This window comes from Monodelphis domestica, chromosome 3 (assembly GCF_027887165.1).
Source record: "Monodelphis domestica isolate mMonDom1 chromosome 3, mMonDom1.pri, whole genome shotgun sequence".
Classification (NCBI taxonomy): domain Eukaryota; kingdom Metazoa; phylum Chordata; class Mammalia; order Didelphimorphia; family Didelphidae; genus Monodelphis; species Monodelphis domestica.
Window position 1 is genome coordinate 53,063,571 of NC_077229.1, and position 22,248 is coordinate 53,085,818.

Below are 22,248 nucleotides of genomic sequence, written 5' to 3' on the forward strand. Positions count from 1 at the left end.
CGCTAGGCAGTGGGGATCAAGTGACTTACCCAGGGTCACACTTCATTTTCTTTATGGAGATTTAAGGGGTGTGATAGAGGCTGGCACTAGAGAGAAAGTGCCAGACTGAAGAGTATGTGAAATTAATCACCTTGACGGGGGTGAATTTCCTCTATCACAGGGGGTAGACTGAGCAAGGGGAAATATTTGTGTTTTTTCCCCCCTTAGCAACCTATCTGAATATATTAATTCTAATTTGTTAATGTAGAATATAAAATATTTATGTTTCTTCAAAATCTTCCATGTAAAAAAGCATTCTTCAGCATCTCCCCACACTAAACAACAAATGCTTAGACTCCTCCCTGTTTTTATATCCTTAGGGATTATCTTCTGCCCTTATTACTGATGGAAGAGAAATGTTTTTTTTTTCATGTCTCCAAACCAAATGACACATAATTAACTCTTAAGCTGATTAAAATGATCATTAGGGTTCCATTTTTATAGCAATATTAGCCAAACACAGAGTCATGGGGAAATGTACATAGTCTATGAGAGACAGAATTCAGGGTCCCAATTGAAACATCAATACTTAGTAAAGCAGTTGTGTACTGTGAGAACAGTGCAGGGATTTTTTTCCCCCCAAAAGGTGACTTTTATAAGAAATTCATCTCAGTCTCACATTTGAATAAAAAATAGCAGCAACGCTGGTTATGAATTAATTTTTTTAGCTTTTGTGCTTTGTGTCAGAGTAGTTACAATAGCCTTGATTAAATTCCAAAGTAGATGTATTCACCCTGAAGATTTTGAAAAGCAAAGAGAACATTTATTTTGTGAATTGTGGGCACAGGGAAAATTATGTTTTGCAGAGGTATAATAGAAGACTGTCCTGGTTTTAGGGTCCCCCAAATGGTCATTATAATTATCTTTTTCTTAAATATTTTAGACACCAGTTATGGAGAAGGGTAGTATCCCAACTGAAAAAATCTGAATTTTTTATTTAGTTTATATTAAAAAATACCAATAATGCCAATCTGAAATGGAATCTTTCATCTTGAGTTTATGCATCTTAATCTTTTATGTGATTGCATATTTGTAGACATATGTTTTATATTTTTGTATATTTATGCATATGTGAATAGGAAGTGGAGCTAGTGCTGACTTGGGTGATGCAATTGACCAACCTCTGTGTCCCTCAGAAGGAAAGATAGAAAATGTCCCAAGGAATGAGGCAGAGCAGTCAGATTCAGAATCTGTTTTAGTCCCTTCTCATACCTCCAGTTTAGTTCTTTACTCCTAGCTTCCACCCTGATCCTTACCTTGGAGCTCCCATCTCAGCATTCAAAGCCCACAGCTTTCCAGAGTGGAACAGGGGAGTAACTGTTTCCAGTGTCCCAACTGGGTGAGGGGAATTCTTGTACTTATTGGGTACAAAGGGATCTAACATCCTGGCAGCTTAAACTGAAATGTGACCCATTTTTTTTGTTGAGGTAGGTTCTTCCTTCCTTCCTTCCTTCCTTCCTTCCTTCCTTCCTTCCTTCCTTCCTTCCTTCCTCCCTCCCTCCCTCCCTCCCTCCCTCCCTCCTTCCTTCCTTCCTTCCTTCCTTCCTTCCTTCCTTCCTTTCTTCCTCCCTCCCTTGCTCCCTCCCTCCCTCCCTCCTTCCTTCCTTCCTTCCTTCCTTCCTTCCTTCCTTCCTTCCTTCCTTCCTTCCTTCCTCCCTCCCTCCCTCCCTCCCTCCCTCCCTCCCTCCCTGCCTCCCTCCCTCCCTCCCTTCCTTCCTTCCTTCCTTCCTTCCTTCCTTCCTTCCTTCCTTCCTTCCTTCCTTCCTTCCTTCCTTCCTTCCTTCCTTCCTTCCTTCCTTCCTTCCTTCCTCTCCCCTAACTTTCTGTCTTAGTAATAACTTTTAAGACAGACAAGCGAGGGCTAGCTAAACGGGCTTAAGTGACTTTCCCAGGGTCACATGGCTAGGAAGTGTCTGGAGAAAGATTTAAATCCTGGACTTCCCAATTTCAGACCTAGTGCTCTATCCATTATACTACCTAGCTCCCTCTGTCAAGTATTTTTTAGCACTGTTTTAACACTTGCCAGCATGGTATAGTGGAAAAAGAGCTGGTGCTAAAATCAAGGAAACCTGGGTCAGTTCAAGTCACACTTCTGCTCCATACTAGCTCTGTGACCTTGGGTAAGTCACTTAATCTTTCAGTTTAACAAGGCATTTTTCTGCAGTGAAATGGTACAGATCTGCATTGGTAGTAGGGTTTCCTCACTTGGGGAATTCCCTCTAGCAATGAACTCATAGACTCAGTCTCTGTCCATTGGGAAAATACATTTGAAGTTCCAAGTAACTGACTTAGAAGTTAAATCAAAAAAGCACATCATTCATATCTTGTTCATGTCCTGTCATCCTTATTTTTACAAATACAGTCTCTCTAAGCAGGCCAAATTAAAGGAATGTTCAGAAAATCTAAGAAATTATAGAACAGGGCATCTAGGTGGCTCAGTGGATAGAGAACCAGACTCAGAGACAAGAGGTCTTAAGTTCAAATTTGGCCTGGACACTTCCTAGGTGTATAATCCTCGGTAAATCATTTGATCCCAGTTGCCTAGCCCTTACTGCTTCTTCTACCTTGGAACTAAGGTTGGACCTATTCCAAAACAGAAGGTGAAAGTTATTAAACTTGGAAAAGATAAGTGGGATGGCATATGGAGAAAATTTGGGTGATAGAAAAGTAAAAATTGTAAACAAAAATGTATTGAAAAAAAGAATCAGGACCAGGTTTCCACTCTTCCTCTTCCTCCTGTCCCTGAACTCCATCTTCTCCACCATGGAAGGAACCAATCTATATACCATATAAAGCAGGTTACCAACCTGGAACAGAGAGGTAGAGTCCAGGAAAATTTGACCTAGAAATGAAAGACCTAAAACTATTAAACCTCCCCACTGCCCATCACATTTTGCATTTAAGCCTTGGTTTTAAAAGTATTTTATAGGGAGAAAAGTTGCTCTCTTTTCACTGTGATAAAAATGTCCCAAATATTTTGTTTCAGAAATCAACCAAAGTGCGGATAATTTGCACATATTTATTTTGATATGTGGACTTAGACGAGTCAAAGACCCTCTGTATTTGGTGGATGTCTTTTCAGGTAGGTTTCTTACAGGAGCCTTCCTTCCATTCTTTTGTTTATAGAAGGCTGATTGGATAAACTCTTGGTATTTCCAATATACTACCTGCTCTTACACTCTGCGTAATGCATTCTGTCTTCTGCCTGTAAAGGTGGTAAACTGCTGGGTCCTGTGGTCTCCTTTGGTTAAAGCATGCTCCATGGAGTACTGAGTGCCCTAGCTTTTTCTGGGGAAACATGGTCTGCTCAGAAGGGCTTAACTTTTTGTGATGACACTTTCTCTATTGATTCTTTTAGTTCATTGGTCAGTCCTTTCTGATAAAACCTTGACCTAAGTACCAAGTCCTTTAGAGTTGAATATATTTTCACAGAATGAACTTGGCACTGGTTATACACTTCATGGGTGGTATCAGAAGTGACCTTGGCACAGAGCAGCACTCCATGGGGTATGTATCAGCCAGAGGTGGAGGAAGGGAGGCTATTTATTCCTTTTTCATGTCCGAGAACTTAGTTTTCTCTAAAATATTGACAATGAGTATGCCATGGGGAAGAAGGAATGTTTGAAGACCAGGACAACTCGCTGGAGTATTTCAGATTGTTTTCTATGAATTTCAGATAGGAAAAAATAGTGAAATCAATAAACAAACAACAAAGATATTTTTACATATGACCAAAAATGTCTTGACTTAAAAGCATTTGATATCGACAATAATCTTTCATAAACATTGTAGTTTAATGGTCTTAAAATATTCATTTTTGAATGACAAAAATATGAATAATTCAATAAATTTCCTATAGTTATTATATCTTGAAGGGATAATTAAAATTACTTGTTTCTGCAGTACAATTGGAGCTTATGTGTGTATTGCAGAAGATCTATAAAGCAATTATATTTTTGTATTAAAAAGTATAACTGTCTCCCTTTTCATTTTTTTTTAACCCTTACCTTCCATCTTAGAATCAATATTGTCTATTGGTTCTAAGGTAGAGGAGTGAGAAGACCTAGTGTAACCGTGAAAATGTGGTTGCCAAGGCTATGAATGTTAAAAAACTGTAAGTGCCAAACTCTGTAAAGGTTTTGGCCAAACTGTAATGGATAGTTTTTAGTGTCTTGACTTAAAATAAAAAATAAGTGGTCACCATGGGAAAATTCCCAAATATGAAAATACCCAAGTCAGCTGGGTTTTATGGAGATTTTAATTAATACAAATGAAGGAATTAAGGGAAAGAGAGAGAGAGAGAGAGAGGGAGAGAGAGGGAAAGAGAAAGAGAGAAAGAGAAAATAGTAGAAAGGGCCTAGGCCAAATGGCCTAGGCCTGAGCCAAAGGGAGAGCGAGTCAGTCTTTATCACTCACCACAACATCCTCTGAAGCAAGCTCCAGTCCTCCACTGAACTCTTGAACTCTTGAACTCCTGAACTGAGTTCAATCCCTCTCCTTTTAAAGAAATTTTCTCTTATGTCACCTCCCCTAAATTTTTACATCAACCAATCACAGTAGATTCTTTTTTCCCCAGGACTGTCCATTCCTAGTTCTTATCTTCTTTTGTTCTCATGTTCTCTAGTTAGATTAAAACTTCACACTTCTTTTGTTAGGCTTGCCTTTTGTAAGTTGCTTGACGTTTTAGTGATGAATTTAACCTTTATAGGTACTTAGCCCCCTTTTGTATTAGATCTAAAAATAGACCATCTTGCTTAAGGGTTTGGCTTCACTATAAGGTATGAGTTAGGGACTTTTCATTGTTCAATCATGAGTTTACAACTTTATCTTCCCCAAGGCACTGTCTGAGTAGGGTAGAGTAACATTAAAGTTTTCAATACATTCCTGATCAAGTACCCCCATTGTTAAAAATGGGGAATAGCTTAACTATATCTTCTAAGGTACAGTCTGAGTATTTTTAAGATTCACACTAGGCAGTGGGGGTAGAGTGACTCACCCGGGGACACACAGCTAGGAAGTGTATCTGAGGTCAAATTTGAACCCAGGACCTCCCATTTATAGAACTGCTTTTCAGTCCACTGAGCCACCTACCAGCCTTCATCCCCTTCATTTTGGATGGAAATATGAATAAAGTTCCAGAGATTCCTTGGGGCCAGACAAATCCTCCAGTATTTTATTCTGACCCACTGCATACAGTGGGTTTAATACTTTCCACAGTGCCCACTTTCTCTTCACTCTTTTCCTTATTTTCAAGATCTTTCAGTTCTTATAATTATGTCAGAGATATTGCCTCAATTAGGGGCTCAATTGTCTTTAATACTGATGATCATTTAACCAGTTAATGTTCTTTAGGTCCGTGTCTTGAGTCATCTTTAGCAAGCAAGAACAACCACTGGGCAATAAAGCTGAAAGCTGCGTTGAAGCATTGTCAGAGTACACAGTGAATATCCAAAATCAAAATCAAGTAACCAACCCATCATTCACCAAGTATCTAGCAAAATCAACAGATAACAAAGGAATTTTTACATATGACCAAAATGCTTTGACTTGGAGATATTTGATATTGACAATAATCTTTCATGAACTATATAGTTTAATGATCTTAAAATATTTGGATTGGAGCCAGTATTAAGTGCTTGCTATGTGCCAAGTGCAGTGTTGGCTGAGAGGGATACAAAAGAAAAAGATTAGAAGCCCCTCTCTTTGAGAAACTGGCATTCTACTAGGTAGGTATAACCCAATGACAACCCACCAAGTGATGGTCAGAAAGGAAGAGAGCTTCAGTTTAGTTAATCACAAGGATTGTAAATGGAACCATAGGTAGTTACCCCCTTTCCAGTAGTGGTTGTGATATTAATTATTCCCAGAGCAATGGGGAATACCAAGGGAGGAAAACTGGAAGGTTAGCGTGGAGGCAGCGCAGATGGCAAGATGCCCATGTTGGTTAGACCCTACTGTCCTGGTGAGTGACCTGAGGGAGTAAACATGGTCTGGGTTCTAGAAAAAGAGAACTGAGGTAAAGATTGACTCTCACCCTCCAGTCGAGACTAGTGTACCTGAATCTTGAATATTTGAGTCTGAAGGACTTCTCTATAATTAAAGTCTGCTGGGTATTAAATGTTTAATGATGTCAGGCCTATCAAATGAGTAATATGAAGCAGACCTCCTTCACCTTCCAGACTCAGTATGTTTAGGGATGTAGAAATAAGAAAAAATTAATCATGATGCTCGTTTTCCCATTGATCGATGGTTCAATATAAAATTAGACCCATGTCCCTACATAATAAAATTGACTATAGAAGGATATGGAATGCTGAGGAAAAGTAAATAAGGCAGTCAGTCCTGAGGATTAGTGAGTATTTTGTAGGACTATTGGTGTTCCGTATGGTAGGAGAGCCTTATGGTACTTTCTTCACGGTGACCTATTTTTGGTCTACCCTATGATCCTTTTTTTTTTTAAACCCTTACCTTCTGTCTTGGAGTCAATTTGACTCCAAGACAGAAGAGTGGTAAGGGCCAGGCAATGGGGGTCAAGTACCTTGCCCAGGTTCACACATCTGGGAAGTGTCTGAGGCCAGATTTGAACCCAGGACCTCCCATCTCTGGGACTGGCTCTCAATCCACTGAGCTACCCAGCTGCCCCCCATGATCCTTTTCTAGATGCTGAGAAACCTCCACATAGGAAATTCTTGACATCTCTCAGAAATGAGGTTAACCACATTCTTTTGAATATTGACAAACCCTTGTAGAATTAGCTGCAAGCTAATATTCTCTTGTTGAACATATGATATGTTATCTGAAAATCTCTTCAATTTATAGTTTCCGGTTCTGTGAGACAAAATGCCCCATCATTTAATCCTGGGAATTTCAAAATCAATAGTATTTGCTCACTTGTGAAGGGCAGCAATGCTTTCATTTAAAGGGTTACTGAAAAAACAGATAAAGGAAAATTTAAAAAAAATCACAAGGATACTCTGAGACAAAACTAATTAATATCTCTTGACATCTAAATTGAGCTGCTAACATACAGCATTATGTTTAGCTTCCTTATTAATCTGCAGCTTTAATAATTATAGAAATAATAAGTGGTTGCAAATTATTTCATTTAAAACATTAAGAGCTTCTAAAGGAATCAATTAGAAATAATACCTTCTCTTCTCACAGGGGATGCAAAAATACAGATATGCAACAATTGTTCACATCTGGAATTTTAATTGAAGGATGCTGTCAATAAAGAGGATATTATGCATAAAACTATGATCTTTTTCTTTCCAACTACATTGTGTTAACATATGCACAATTAAATATGATGGAGAACCATTTTTTTAAAGTTTCTTTTTTTTTTCTTTAAAGAATGGCACCAAGAAGAACCCAATGTTTACATGGTTATCGTGGGACCTGAAGTAAGTTGATATCGTTGTACGTTTTATTTGAGTGAATGAAAACAGCATTTTCTAAATACCTCCTATGTGCCAAGCAATGTTCTAAACATTGAGGATACAAATGGAAACTAGGATCTCCCTATCTATTTCAGAGATAGATATAGCATTAAATTCAAGTCAGCTGCAGAGTGGATACCACTGCTCAAATGTCCTTAGGTTACATTGGTAGGTCAGGTAATCAATCCTACCAGGGTCTTTAGGGCTATTGTTGTTCAGTTGTGTCTGAATCTTCATGATTCTATTTGGAGTTTTTCAAGTAGATACTGGAATGGTTGGCCATTTCCTTTTCCAGTTCATTTTACAGAAGAGGAAACTGAGGCCAACAGGGTTACGTGACTTGTCCAGTCACATAATAAGTAATTATCTAGTAAGTGTTTGAGTTTTTTCTTTTTAAGTCTTACCATCTGTCTTAGAATTGATACCAAATATTGGTTCCAAGGCAGAAGGGTTGTAAGGGCTAGGTAGGGGTTAAGTGACTTGCCCAGGGTCCCACAGCTAGGAAATAGCTAGGAAATGAGGTCAGATTTCAACCCAGGATTTTCCTCCTCTAGGCTTTCTATCCACTGAGCTACCTACATGCCCCTTGAGGTCATATTTGAACTCAAGTCTTCCTGACTCTAGGCTCAGCTCTATATCCACTGAATTATCTATGTAAAGGTCTGAAAATCTAGAGTAAGACCTAGTACTCTAGATGGACTGCCATGAAGGATTAATGGGAATTAATGGACAGAGGGGACAGGGAATGAGATAGCAGTGATGAGTTTCTGTGTGTTTCATTGGAAGGAGGATTCACACCAATGGATTCATGAATCCACCGAAGCAGCAAAATGTCTGTTCTGATATCTATCACAATACCTTGTCCTGTACATCATGGACCTTGGATGCATTTGAGCTATAAATTCTCTGCTCTGACATAGGCTATGATTCCTTTTTAACTTGGGAAAGTTGAGAGTCTCTGGCTAAAAAAGATCATCACTTGAGGCCAACGTAATTGTGAGACTTTTTGAACTTAGCAAGACTAATGTTCAGATGATGTACAATCTGTCCTAAGGCCTTTCTGCCTTGGTGGAAACTGCCAAAACCTGAGAACTTGATGTCTTTCCTAATTTCGTTACCAGGCTCAGCAGCAGGACTTTAGTGGAGGATTCTGTGCATAATAGTGCAGTCGAGTTGAATTAGAGTTGATCTTAGCCATTATTAGATTTGTATTCTTTTTTTTTTCCAATTAAAAAAAATCCTTACCTTCCATCTTAGAATCAGTACTATGTATTGGTTCCAAGGCAGAAGAGTGGTAAGGGCTAGGCAATGAGTGTTAAGTGACTTGCCCAGGGTCACGCAGGAAGTGTCAGAGGTCAAATTTGAACCCAGAACCTCCTTACTCCAAGCCTACTCTTTGTATATTTTCACTGGCAGTTCTCCATACTTAGAGTACTATCTCCCATCATTCCTCTCTCCTCACTTCCCTGGCTTTCTTCGGTTCTCAACTAATGTCCCCTTTTCTGCAAGAAGCCTTTCCCATTCTTCCAAAATCAGAGCCCCTTGGTTGGTTTTCTTCAGTTTATACTATATACTTTGTCTTGTATGTCCATTTGTGTGTTGTTTCTGCCATTCAATGGTGAGTTCCTTGAGGACAGGGATTGTCTTTTGCCTTTCTTTTTCCCTCCCATTGCTTAGTGCAATGCCTGACACATGACAATGATATATATATATACTAGCTGACTGACTTAACCACTTTGAAGACTTCTAAAAGCAGCATGCCATAGCTATCTTCCATGAAGTTTCTAGTAAGAATGATCTAAGACTGAGGATTTCACTTCTGGCACAAATGGAGAGCCAGGATAATTTGGGATAACTTGGATAATGTTTGTATTGCTGCCATGTTCAGGTGACTTTCATTTATACTCCAAATGCAGGCTGATTTTATTAGAAGAGAAGATGAAAGAATGCCATTTTCTTTTTCCATTTTCTTTTTTATTAGGGGAAATGAATCCCTTAAAACTCTCTCTGTCTCTGTCTCTCTGTCTGTCTCTCTCTTTCTCTCTCTCTCGGCTTCTCAGTGTGTAAATATCAAAAAATAAGGATCCAAAAAAAGCACAGGAAAGTTTGACCTATACCAAAGGAATAGAGGGCCCTTAGTGATCATCATATCTGACCCTATCTATCCCCATACCCATTTAGTAAGTGAGGAGACCAAGACCCAGAAGAATGGAGTGATTTACCTAAGGACACAGGTAATAACCCAGAGAACCATGTTATGAACACAGGCTCACTGACACCTACTTAGGTTCTGTTTCTCACTGCCAGGTGGTTGGTGGAGAGAAATGTGAAGTTTTAAAGGAGGCAATATACAATCTGAGTGGTTAAAGGGAACTGAGCGGACCTCTATATGTAATAAGACTTAAGATTCGTAGGTTGCAATAATAATAACTCACGTTTATTGCAAAGTTGCAATTAATACAAATAATAAATCCTCCAAAGTGGTAAAATTATTTAGATTTGAAATAGTGCAAATTCAAATATATCTGACCCCTTCAGAAATTCATTATCTACACTAATTAGGATCTGGATTCAGTGTACTTTAAATGACCACCGGGTAGATTTGGATACAGCAGATTAAACAACAATGCTTGTTATTGTTGTTCAGGAGGAAGAAATGTTCTCTGCATTAGCAATGTTTTGTTGATCTAGAACAAATCATTTTCTCTTCCCAGTTAGGATGTTGGGAAATAAGGAACAGTGATAAACAAACATCTATCTGCTCATTATCTCGGAACACTTCCCTGGGTGCTGGGTAGACTAATAGTTGCTACTCCAGTGGGACCTACTTGGGAGGTTAAGACCCAAAGACAAGGAAACGCTCATACAAGAAATAAAACTAATCTGACTTGAAAGGGAGCAAGAAGTAGTTCATAGAAAGGCAATAGGTTATATCTGGAGACTACACATATTCCTTTAGGTACTACGTTGAAGATTTAGATGATTTGTTTATTCAGGTAGAATTGGAACTTGCAGAGAAGACTGTGTATTTCACAGATTTGTGCATCTCTTAGATGCCGGATTCCACCAGTCCCTTTTTCTGTCCATGATCTTTCTCATATCTGATTGTCTCTCTCCAGTCAAAGGCATTCCCATCTCCCCCAGTTCCATCCCTCATCATCCCTCACTCGATGTACTAATTGTCTACTTGCTTCAAGTCTTGAATCCATCTTGTCCCACAGCTGCCATAATGATTTTCTTAAAGCTCAGATCCAAACATTCCTGTTCTTTACTCACTAAACCCCAGTTGTTATTGATTGCCTGAGGATAAAATTTCAACTCCTCAGTTGGCCTTTGAAAAGACTTCACAACGTGGACCCAATCTATCTTCCCAGTTTCATTATGCATTACTTCCTCTCTCCTGTGTTTTCTAATCCAAACAAACTGGCCCTTTCTCTCTTCCTCCTATCTTCATGCCAGTGATCTGATAATTTCTGAATAATGCCTGAAATTTAATTTCTTTCTTCTTTCCAATCACCACTTAAACACAGAACTTTCTTTGACCATCTACCTCTTGCCTCAACTATTTGTGCCTTTCCTCCCCGATTCCTTGATTTTTATTTTGTACTTAGCCTTTGTACAAACTTTCTCCATATTCATATATTTGATATGCAGATAGATAATATATTTTGTGTATTCAATGTGTACTTATTTTATATGCCATATACTAGATGGTAGATATTTTTTTCTATAGATATTTAAATATGGTACTTAGCACCCAGCAAATACTTACTACTGTTACCTGAATACTTAATATATTATGCTACTTTTCCTCCTTTCTGCATATCCCATTATTTATTTATTTATTTGTTCATTTTAAGGCTCTTATCTTCCATCTTAGAATCAGTAATATAATTGATTCCAAGGCAAAATAACAGTAAGGGCCAGGCAGTGGAGGTTAAGTGACTTGCCTAAAGTTGCATAGTGAGGAAGTGTCTCATGCTGGATTTGAACCTAGGATCTTCCCTCTCCAGTCCTGGCTTTCTATCCACTGAACTACCTCAATGCCTCCCGATATTACTGATTTTTAAAAAGAAAATGTATTATTCTGTAGCCCTATTCCAGTAGTGATTTCATCAATAATTTTCAGATGAAATTTGTCTCCTAAAATTAGGATCTGTTTTTCATCTTGATATTTGTACTTGACCATTTTGTATGTAGAGAGATATTATCAATGAGTGAAGTTTGCTTGCTGGCTATTTTTTTGTGTTGCCTCCAGTGAATTTCTCATCACTTCCATTAGTCATCTTCCTGTTTCATAGCTAATCATTGAATATCTAGCTTGGTAGATAAACATATGTTTCTTTATTTTTTTATAATTTAAATCCATTCTGTGAGATTATAAACAAATTTGCCAGCCCTAACTAGATATAGCATTCATTTTTCTACCATTTTGAGTTCCAGATTCTCTCCCTCCTTTTCTTCCCAGCTCCCTCTCTGAGACAATAAGCAATTTAATCTTGGTTATGCATGTGCTCTTATATGAAACATATTTATGTAGTCATTATGTTGTAGAAGAAGACACATTTTTAAAAACCCATAAAGAAAATAAAGTTAAAAGTGGTCTGTTTTGATCTGTATTTAAACCACATCAGTTCTTTCTCCAGAAGTAATTGGCATCTTTCATCATGAGTGCTTTGGGATTGCCTTGACTAATTGTATTGCTGAGAATAGCTAAATCATTCACAGTTATCCATCATATACTATTGCTGTTTCTGTGTATAATGTTCTCCTGGTTCTGCTCACTTTATCTTCATCAGTTCATATAAGTCTTTCAAGGTCTTACTGAAATCCTCCTCATTTCTTATAGTACAATCGTATTTCATTAGAACTATATATTACAACTTGTTCAGCCATTCCCCAATCAATGGGCATCCCCTGAATTTCAAATCCTTTGTTACCCCAAAAAAAGCATCTATACATATTTTTGTACAACTAGATCTTTCCCTCTACTCTTTTTTAAAATCTTTTTGGGATACAGACCTAGTAGTGTTATTGATGGATCAAAGCATATGTACAATTTTATAGCCCTTTGTGCGTGGTTCCAAATTGCTCTCCAGAATAGTTTGAGCACAATTCTACTAACAGGGCATTAGTATCTCAATTTTCCTACATGTCCTCCAACATTTGTAATTTTCCTTTTCTCTGATATTAGCCAATCTGATAAGTGTGAGGTGGTATCTTATAATTTTTTAACCTACATTTCTCTAATCCAGTGTGATTTAGAGCATTTTTTTTTCATATGACAAAGGTAGCTTTGAGTTCTTCATCAGAAAACTACATGTTCTTTTTCTTTCATACCGAATGACTTGTATTCTTATAAATTTGACACATTTCTCTCTATATTTGTGAAATGAAGCCTTTGTCAGAGATATTTACTATAAAAATTTCCTCCCATTTATCTCTTTTCCTTCTAATCTTTGTTGCATTTGGTTTGTTTGTGCAAGACTTTTAATGAAATCAGATTAATTTTATGTTTTGTAATGAGTTATTATGAATGGCTTGGTTATTTGTTTAATCTTCAATCATTTGCAAGGTTGTCATGTGGGAGAGTGATCAAAATTGTTTTTCTTGGACTCAGCAGGAGGAACTTGGGGCCATTCTATTTTGTGGACAGGTAGAATTAGACATAGTGGAAGGAAAAACTCTCATAATGATAGGTTTCCAGAAGTAGATTGGGTGTCTTCAGAAACTGACTGAAGGGACACCTTGAGATGGAGACTGGATGGCCATTTTTTGGAGAAACTGTAAGAAGGGATTCTGGGTCAAGGAGACACCAGACAATATGCTCTCTAAATTTCCTCATTTAAATAATAAATTCAATGATTTTTGGATTCCTATTAAAGCCTCTTTAGAACTAATTTATGCATGGTATATAGGACTCGATTGTATAGATATTATCATGTAATCCAGATACTTCTCATAATATCATAATTCATAATATGATAGATCAAAGCATTTATTAATTATTTACTATTGTGCCAGGCAATGTTATGCCCCATGAATTCAAAAGCAAGGAAACAAAAGTGTCCCTGTTCTCAAGAAGCTTACCTTTTGTCAGGGAAGACAAAGCAGAAAGGGGAAGAAGGTGGAATCAGCCCTGAGTGCAGCAGGCAGCTGGTGAGGAGGTGAATCTGGGAGTGGGAGTGGGAGTGGGCAGCTATGATTAGACCTTTTTAGGATATAGTAATTCCAGCCAGAAACTCATCCATTATTGATAATGCCTCAGGGTGGAGTTGTCCCAAAGGGGCAGAGCTTTACCATTAATTTTCAGAGACAAGGATTCCCTTTAATATCACTTGACTATAGAATGAAGAGGAGAATGAAACAATTTCATGTCTGATTTTGAATATTTACTACTTATGCTGGGTTATTATGCTGAAAAGTTGCTTTAGATTTATAGAAAGTGGTTGAGAGGTCAAATCTTATGATCACATTAAAATTCATACTTTTAACCAATTTCTCTTATAATAGATTAAACATCTTGAAGATTGCAATTACACCTGACATTTGCAGTGAGTTCTTTTTAAACATGAATGAAAAATTACAGTACAGCCTGCTTTAGCCTGCTTTCTGGTGGCTACCAAGTCAGATGGATGAATAAATTGTCTGAGTGTAAATTATATGCTTCTGGAGTTCTAATACCTCTTTCAGGTCAGTTGGAATACCTTTTGGTACAATCCTACAGTGGTTGAAAGTCCGTAATGTACAAGTGCCCTCCTCAGTTTTATTGTGGGCTTTTGGAGAATGTGATGATGCATTGCATCCTTCAGTGGGAAGCTTTCCTTCTGCTTTCTACTCCTCAAGGAGCTCTGTGGAATATGAAACATCCAGAATGAAGATTTGCCCTACATTTAGTTGCTTCTTGTTCTTGGCATGATGTGGGGTAGAAACAGTGTTTGGGGTTTAAGCTACCCCAAATGGTCTGCTACCATTTTCTAATTTGGCTATGAAATATGCATTCATCATGATGATCCTGCGGAGATGTTGTGAGTATATGTGTGTGTACATGTGTATAATAGCAATAACGTTTAACTGAACCCCATCATTGCTGTTATGCTTTGGTTTTGGCCTGTATTATTGACAACAACAGACATCAAGTGAAATTCTCAAGTATCTGAAGGAAGTGTGAAAATCATCTTCATCACTTCAGTGTCAGAGAGAGGATGAATAAAATGTATCAGTCCTCCTGCTTACTTTCTGCCTTCTTTATCGTAATAACCTTCTAATTGTTCTTGTTTCCTATAATCCTTTTCTTTCCAGGCAATCCATCCGTCCATCCATCCATCCATCCATCCATCCACCAATCATCTCACCAATGTAGTCTTCCTAATGCCTACTTCTGATCACCTCCCTGCGTGGCTCAGAATCTATTAATGCTTCCCTCTTAGCTGGGTTAGAAACAAGCTCTTCAGACTTTAGCTGTGTGGTTCTACTTTGCCTTTTCATAGCTCCCCTTCACCCTCATAACTGTTGCAGCCAAACTGTCTTCCCTGATCTCCTGCTACCTCCTGCCTGTATATATACTTAATGGATCATCCTCCATCTCCTTTATCTCCATCTTCTAGTTTTTCTCTTGTCTTCTCTAAAGTTTTCAAGGCCCACCTCTAATTCTATCTCTTCCATGTCATTTTTTGAACCATTGTGGGGTTTCTTATGGTTGTTCTCTTGGGAATTCACAGGATTTTATATTTACATCAGTTATTATTCATTCATATTGCCTTGTCTTAAAATACTAGTTAAGAAAGTTTTATATTTTCTTCTCTTCTAGGTTTTACTACCCCTTCTTCCTTTTGGTTTTTGAGTTCTATCAATTGTCCTTTGATCTTTTTTTTTTAATGGTTCTTATCCTCATGATGTTGAAGGAGGGATAAAACACAAATATATAATAATAACATATCATTAGAAGATGAGAGCATTTGAGAATTGTGAAACAAAATGGATATTGAGTTTTGAGAAGAAAGATCATTACTTTCCTGGAGAATCAGGGACACTTTCCTATAGAAAATAGTATTAAAATTAGGCTTTAAAGGATGGGCAAAACTTTACAAGTAAAGTGAGGGAGGACATTTGAGCTATAAGGGGGACTGATGAGCAAAGATGTGTATTCAGATGAATGTATGCTGCTTTCACTTGACCACTGGGTATCTGAATAGCTGGCATAATGCCTATTATGTAGAATGTGCTGTATAAATGCATATTCCAATTTCTTTCTCCTTTTCCCTTCCCCCTTTTCCCTTTCCTATAAATAGACAAACTTTCTCCCATCCCATGCCCATAGTGGATTCCATACTTGTACAACTCTCATGGTTGGGTGGTCTATGTTTCCTTTTTGTTATATTTCTCTACCAAGAAGCAGTGAGTTTTACATTATAAATCCAGAGCGTAGATCAGTTTGACAGGTCTATCCACCAATGGGAATACCTCTTTTTTTCAATCAATGAATGCATTGGCAAGTTTTTATGGATATTAATTAGCTCTCTAATTTTTTTGGCATGAAACAGTTGTAAAGATCTATTCTAGAAACAATTTCTGCCTTGAAAGTAGTTTTCTTTGAATCTTTTCAGAAATTAATTTCATTCTAGTGGCTAATGACTAATGACAGAGTTGAACACTTGAAGAAGATAAATGCCTTTTTATCTTAGAAATTGTTCATCTTGATGATGTTGGACTCATTTATTGAAATATTCCTTTGTTCTTATAACAGGTAGTTTTATAACATGGTACCTTTACCTCCTTTCTCAAACAATATAATTCATCAAATCTACGAGCTCAAAAGGTACTAAAATGACATCCACTCTGTCCTTGAAGCAGAATATTATCTAAACCATCCTCAGCTAGATATTATCCAGCCTTTGCTTGAAGACCTTGAGTCATTTGGTGGTACAGTTGATATGGTGTCTGGCCTGGAATCAGAAAGACCTGAGTTCAAATGCAGCCTCAAGCTCTTTTTTTTTTTTTAAGCCCTTACCTTCTACCCTAAAATCAGTATTGCATATTGGTTTGAAGATAGAAAAACTGTAAGGAAAGGGCAATGGGGGGTAAGTGACTTGCCTAAGGTCACATAGCTAGGAAGTATCTGAGGCCAGATTTGAATACAGGATCTCCAAGCTCTGGGCCTGGTTCTTTCTCCATCTTGTCACTAGATTCTAGTGCCTCCCCATCAGCCTCAGAATTTTACTGGTTTTATGACCCTGGGCAAGTTACTTAATTTTGAATTGCCTCAGTTTCCTCAACTATTAATCAGGGACAAAAGTAGCACCCACCTCCCATAGTTGTTGTAAGAATCAGATGGAATATTTGTAAAGAACACTTGTCACAGTGTCTGGCATGAAGTGGGTGTTATATGAGTGCTTTTCCCCTTCCCCCTAATCAGATGAACCTCACCTTTGCTCAAACAGCAGATTCCATATTTGGATAGCTCTAATGGTTCGGTGCTCTATTTGTTTGTTTCCTGTCTTCAATCTCTGCCAAGAAGCAGTGATTTTTTTTTTTTTACCAATAAATACAGGCTGCTATGTCTGTCACATGTCCAGGAGTCAGAGCTTTCTCAAAGATTGTCCTTTCTGACTCATCTCTCCTTTTGTTCTTTGCCTATTCTAATCTCTGATGAGGACTGTATGTCTAGAAATGCTCCTCAGTTTAGGGAGATACACTTAAATCACAGTTCCCTCATAGGTGTAGCTTCTTTAAGCATACAGCAGCACCTACAAGGTGACAAAGTTTGACAATGTGCTTGGAGGATTTTTTTGAATTGTCTTAATTTATAGTTTCATTTTATGGAGAGCTGCAGATGCTGTTCTGTGATCTTCAAACATTTTTCTTAGTCTCAAATGGTAAATAGGGCAAGAAAATATCAGAAAGCATGCAAAAGTAACTGAAGTTGGTAGATTGTAATAGAAAGAAGGTATAGGGTCTGCTTCATTCCACCCAGGCTGTTCCATATCTCTTATACTTGAGTTGATCACGTGGATTTGGGCACTTGGCAGGTGAAGATCGGCACAAATTCAAGTGTGTATTATTAGAGGTGTGATTGATCAGTGAACAAATTCTAGAGCAGGCAGGATTGATCCCAGAGAACCAGCATGGCAGCTTCATCAAGAATTGGTCATACCAGACTAATCTTATTTTCTTTTTTTTTTTTAAATAAAATTACAAGATTGCTGGGTCAAGATATTATTTCAGATATAGTTCACTCATACTTTAGCAGAGCCTTTAATAAAGTCTCATAGATTATTTTTTTTAAATTAACTCTTACTTTATGTATTAGGATACATACTATTCATTGGTGCCAAGACAGAAAGCCATAAGGGCTAGGTAATGGGAGTTAAGTGACTTGTCCATGGTCACATACTTAGGAAGCATCGGAAGACAGGTTTTTGGACCCAAGACCTCTTGTCTCAAGATCTGGCTCTCAATCCACTGAGCCACTAGGCTGCCTGTTCATAGTCTATTCTTAAGCAAAGGTAATAGTACAGGAAGTTTGATTTGGAACTGGTTGAATGGCTGAAGCCAGAGAATAGTGTTATTGATGACTTAATTGTCAACTGGATAGCTGATCTTCATTGCAGTGATCCAGGGTTGGTGTTTGGCTTTATGCTGCTTTACTTTTTTAATCCCTTACTTTTTGTCTTAGTAACAATTTTATGACAGAAGGCCAATGGCTAGGCAGTGGTGATTAAGTGATTTGCCCATGGTCACACAGAGTGGAAAGGAAAAGAGACTGACAGTTTGTGGGGGAAGGGGCTAACTGGGAGTGGCAGTTGGGTCTTGTGACTAGCACTTCCTTCCTGCCGGGTTGAATCTTGTTGGAGGAGGAAGTAGCTTGCCAGCCCAGTCTGGTGTGATGTGCCTCTTCTTGGTTCAGCCTGAAGATTCAGGCCCAATCACTTCTGAAGGTTAGAACTGTTCTTGTTTGCTTTATGTCTACTGCTAAGATTCTAAAAAGACAAAACTGGACTGATATAGAATAGACAGGAGTGGGAGAACCCTCCTCCAGCCTCTGGGGCCTGGCCTCAGGTCTGAAGCTGAGAAAAAAAACTCCAATCCCAACTGGTTATTAAACTTTATATTATTTGAATTCACAGTCAGATAAGTGGACTCTCTTTTCTGGTCATAGAGAGAGCTGAACTTCAGTTCATTCATTCAAAGACAAACAGACCTCATTAGACCCCTGCTGTTTTCTCTCAGCAGGGGGCATCTCCCTCCTTTGCTTCACCAAGCAATATATCCTCTATCCCCTTAACTCCTCCTTACCCCCATATAAACCTCCCCAAATCCCCATTTTTCCAATCCCATTTCCTTTCCAATAAATATTACAACAGCTAGAAAGTGTCCAAGGCTATATTTGAACACAGGACCTCCCAACTCCATGCCTGGAGCTCTCTCCACTATGCCAATTAGTTCACTCCCCCTTTTTAATTAGTGACTCCAATAAAGACATAGGTGGTATACTTATCAAATTTTGGTAAGACTTTGGCAGACTTTCAATGTTATTTCCTTCTTCCCTCCCTCCCTCCCTCCTTCCCTCCCTCCCTCCCTCCCTCCCTTTCCTCCCTCCCTCCCTCCCTTTCCTCCCTCCCTCCCTTCCTTCCTTCCTTCCTTCCTTCCTTCCTTCCTTCCTTCCTTCCTTCCTTCCTTCCTTCCTTCCTTCCTTCCTTCCTTCCTTCCTTCTTTCCTTCCTTCTTTCCTTTCCTTCCTAGGATATAAGGCTTAGTTGGAAAAAAGGGAAAAGTGTAAAATCTTACACTTGAGTTTAAAAATCAACTTCATAAATGCAAAATGTAGACAGTCCTGATTCCATAGCAACTGGTCTGAAAAAGATTTAAACGCTTAGGTGGTTTGCAAGCTCATTATAGGTAAGAGCCAAGAAAACTAAAGCAACCTTGGGGTGCATCAAGATGATGATGTTTGTTGTTCAGTTGCTTTTTGATCATGCCAGAGCCTTCATGTTTTCATTTGGGAACTTCTTGGCAAAGATACTATAATAGTTTGCCATTTCCTTCTCCAGCTCATTTTACAAATGAAGAAATTGAGGCCAACAGGTTTGTGAATTGTCTAGAAACATTTGGGGTTTTCCTGGCAGAGATACTGGGTGGTTTGCCATTTCTTTCTCTAGCTCATTTTACAGATGAGGAAACTGAGGCCAGTAGTGAGAAGTGATATGCTCAGAGTCATACAGCTAAATAAGTAATTATGTAATGCTTTTGTTATAATATGGAGTTTTGTTTAGTTCTGGGTGTCACAATTAAAGAAAGACATTGGTAAGCTGGAGTGTATTCAGAGGAAGGCAGTCAGAATAGTGAAGAACCTCACCTTTTTGCTTTTCTGAGGTCAACTGAAGGACCTGAAGATACCTTAGAGAATAGAAGCCTTAGGGAGGACATGATGATTTCTTTAGTATTTTAAAGACACATAAAGGGCAGCTAAATGGCACATTGGACAGAGAACTGGGCTTGAATTCAGGAAGTCTCATCTTCATGAATCTAAAGTTGGCCTTGAAAAGCTTCTTAGCTTCTTAGCTGGGTGACTGGCAGGATAAGTGACTACAGATGAACTCAGGTCTTCCTGACTTTAGATCCAGTGCTCTATTATATTATAGTCTCCAGCAAAGGAAATTTTGTAAACTACAGCCCCATCCTATACTATATTTAGAACCCAAGCTATTTTTCATACATAAATATGACATATATACATATAATTTTATATTGGTCTCTTATGTATTTGTATATAATTTATAACTATGTATCTTTTATATAAATTATATTGGTTTCTGATATATATCCAGTATAATTTGCCATTGATATTTTGAAAGCTCCTTTTACTTTTAATTGACATTTTGAATGCTATGTTGCTTCTGCTTGTAGGAAGATCATGATTGGATTTTTTTCTGGGATTCTATGATAAATAGTATAGTATAAAAGTGTTAAATCTTCCAACTTACCTGATCAAATCCAAGTTCTTTTTTTTTTTTAATCCTGAAAGCAGAAGCTTTTTTTAAAAATTAGAAAATACATATCCATGGAGGAAATAAGAATTTTCTTATTTGTTTGTAATGCTATTGCCTTTTAAAATGCTATAAGGTATTTTTTTTCATAATGTTTTCATTAAGTCAAAATACCTGCCTTTCATTTTGAATTTGCATTTTGTTCTAATCCACTGCACCCATAGAGTTGAAAAATGACCTCAAATAAAAGGTAAATCTAGAAATTGAATAAAGCAGTTTGGTTTTTAGCCTTAAAAATTGCACACATATCTGTTAAGATGTAAAGCATTTCATTGGTCTTTTAAAAATGTGATTCATTTGTATGCGAATGAATTCCATTCTGAGTTAATGTTCATAAGAACAGGACCCCAGAGTCAGTACCTAAGAAAACCAAGGAATAGGTTATTGTGAAAGGGAATTATTTTTATCTTAACTTAGTCAAGTACTTGGAGAGCTCCACCCTTTTAACTTAATCAGTCAGGAACTTGTGAATCCTTTTGATAAGAGTAAACATCCTCAGAGGATGTCCCACAGACACTGTCCCCTGTGCAGTGCTAAGCAAATTCAGAGACTTTGATTGGTTCCCGAGATATGATAGATCAGCCCACAGTGAAAGAAAGGAGGAATTTTTATTATTATATTATTAAGCATCTTGATATACAGTACACAGTCTGGCACACAGTAGTTGCCTAATAAATATTTGTGGAATTAGAGGAACCATCTTCCTCATCTTGAGTTCATGTATATATACAAGTCTGATTTATTTTGGACCTATCCAAATTTGATATTTCATTGTCATTTAAAGGAAAAATTAAAAAACAAAGCAATTTTAGCAATCAAATTCAAGTATATGAGACAGAAATGGGAAAATGAGAACAATCTTCATTGGAATTCTGAGTTTCAGTGCTTTGGATTTTGCCCAACAAGGAGTGATACAACTTTTGCTTAAAGAATTCCAGTGAGGGAACTTGATGTTTCATGAACTAGGTTATTTTATATAGCTCTGTTTTTAGGCCTTTTCCTCCTTCCTGACTTCAGCTTAAATATGAAGCTTGTCCTGTTGCTTCCAGTTGTTTCATTGAATACAGCATGCAATCAGTCACTCAGAATAGGATTTTGGTGGATGGTGGTGCTGGAGAGTTTTCTCAGAGTCAGAAATTTCCTGAAATTGCCCCCAGGGGTTGCTGACCCATCACAGAAAGTATAGAAAAAGTTTGGAGTGAGCCTAGGAAACAAATGCTGCCTTCAGTTGACCTTGAGTTTTCTGCACTTTAGACCTAGCCTATTGCTTTCTGAGAAAGGTATCAGGAAATATACTGGGAATTTTGAAGGTGTTGAGGACAAGAGCCCAAGCAGAGAAGTTAAAGAGGAAATTGTTCAAGAATGAGTATAAAGTAATGTTTTGTTTTAATCAGAGGAATTTCAGTTTGAAGTCTTTGTTATTTCCTTCCTCCCTCCCTCCTTTTCTTCCTTCCACCCTTCCTTCCTACTTCCCTCCCTTCCTTCCTCCTTCCCTTCCTCCCTTCCTCCCTTCCTTCCTCCTTCCCTCCTTTTCTCCTTCCCTCCTTTCCTTCCACCCTCCCTCCCTTCCTCCCTCCCTTCCTTCCTCCCTTCCTTCCTCCCTCCCTCCCTCCCTTCCTCCCTTCCTCCCTCCCTTCCTTCCTTCCTCCCTCCTTCCCTCCTTTCCTTCCGCCCTCCCTCCCTTTCCTCTCTCCTTCCTTCCTTCCTTCCTTCCTTCCTTCCTTC

At 38.1% G+C, this 22,248-nt stretch overlaps 1 protein-coding gene across 2 annotated transcripts in view; it reads left to right on the plus strand.

Annotated features, from left to right (window-relative positions):
• The window catches only part of GLT1D1 (glycosyltransferase 1 domain containing 1), a 126,639-nt gene that overhangs the window by 56,654 nt on the left and 47,737 nt on the right, over positions 1-22,248 (plus strand). The window contains exons 7-8 of one of the 2 annotated variants that reach the window (XM_056821910.1): positions 3,026-3,121; positions 7,393-7,442. In XM_056821910.1, the coding sequence (XP_056677888.1) occupies positions 3,026-3,121; positions 7,393-7,442 (146 nt within the window). The remainder of the gene's footprint in view (positions 1-3,025; positions 3,122-7,392; positions 7,443-22,248) is intronic. The other variant, XM_056821911.1, reaches the window with a different exon arrangement.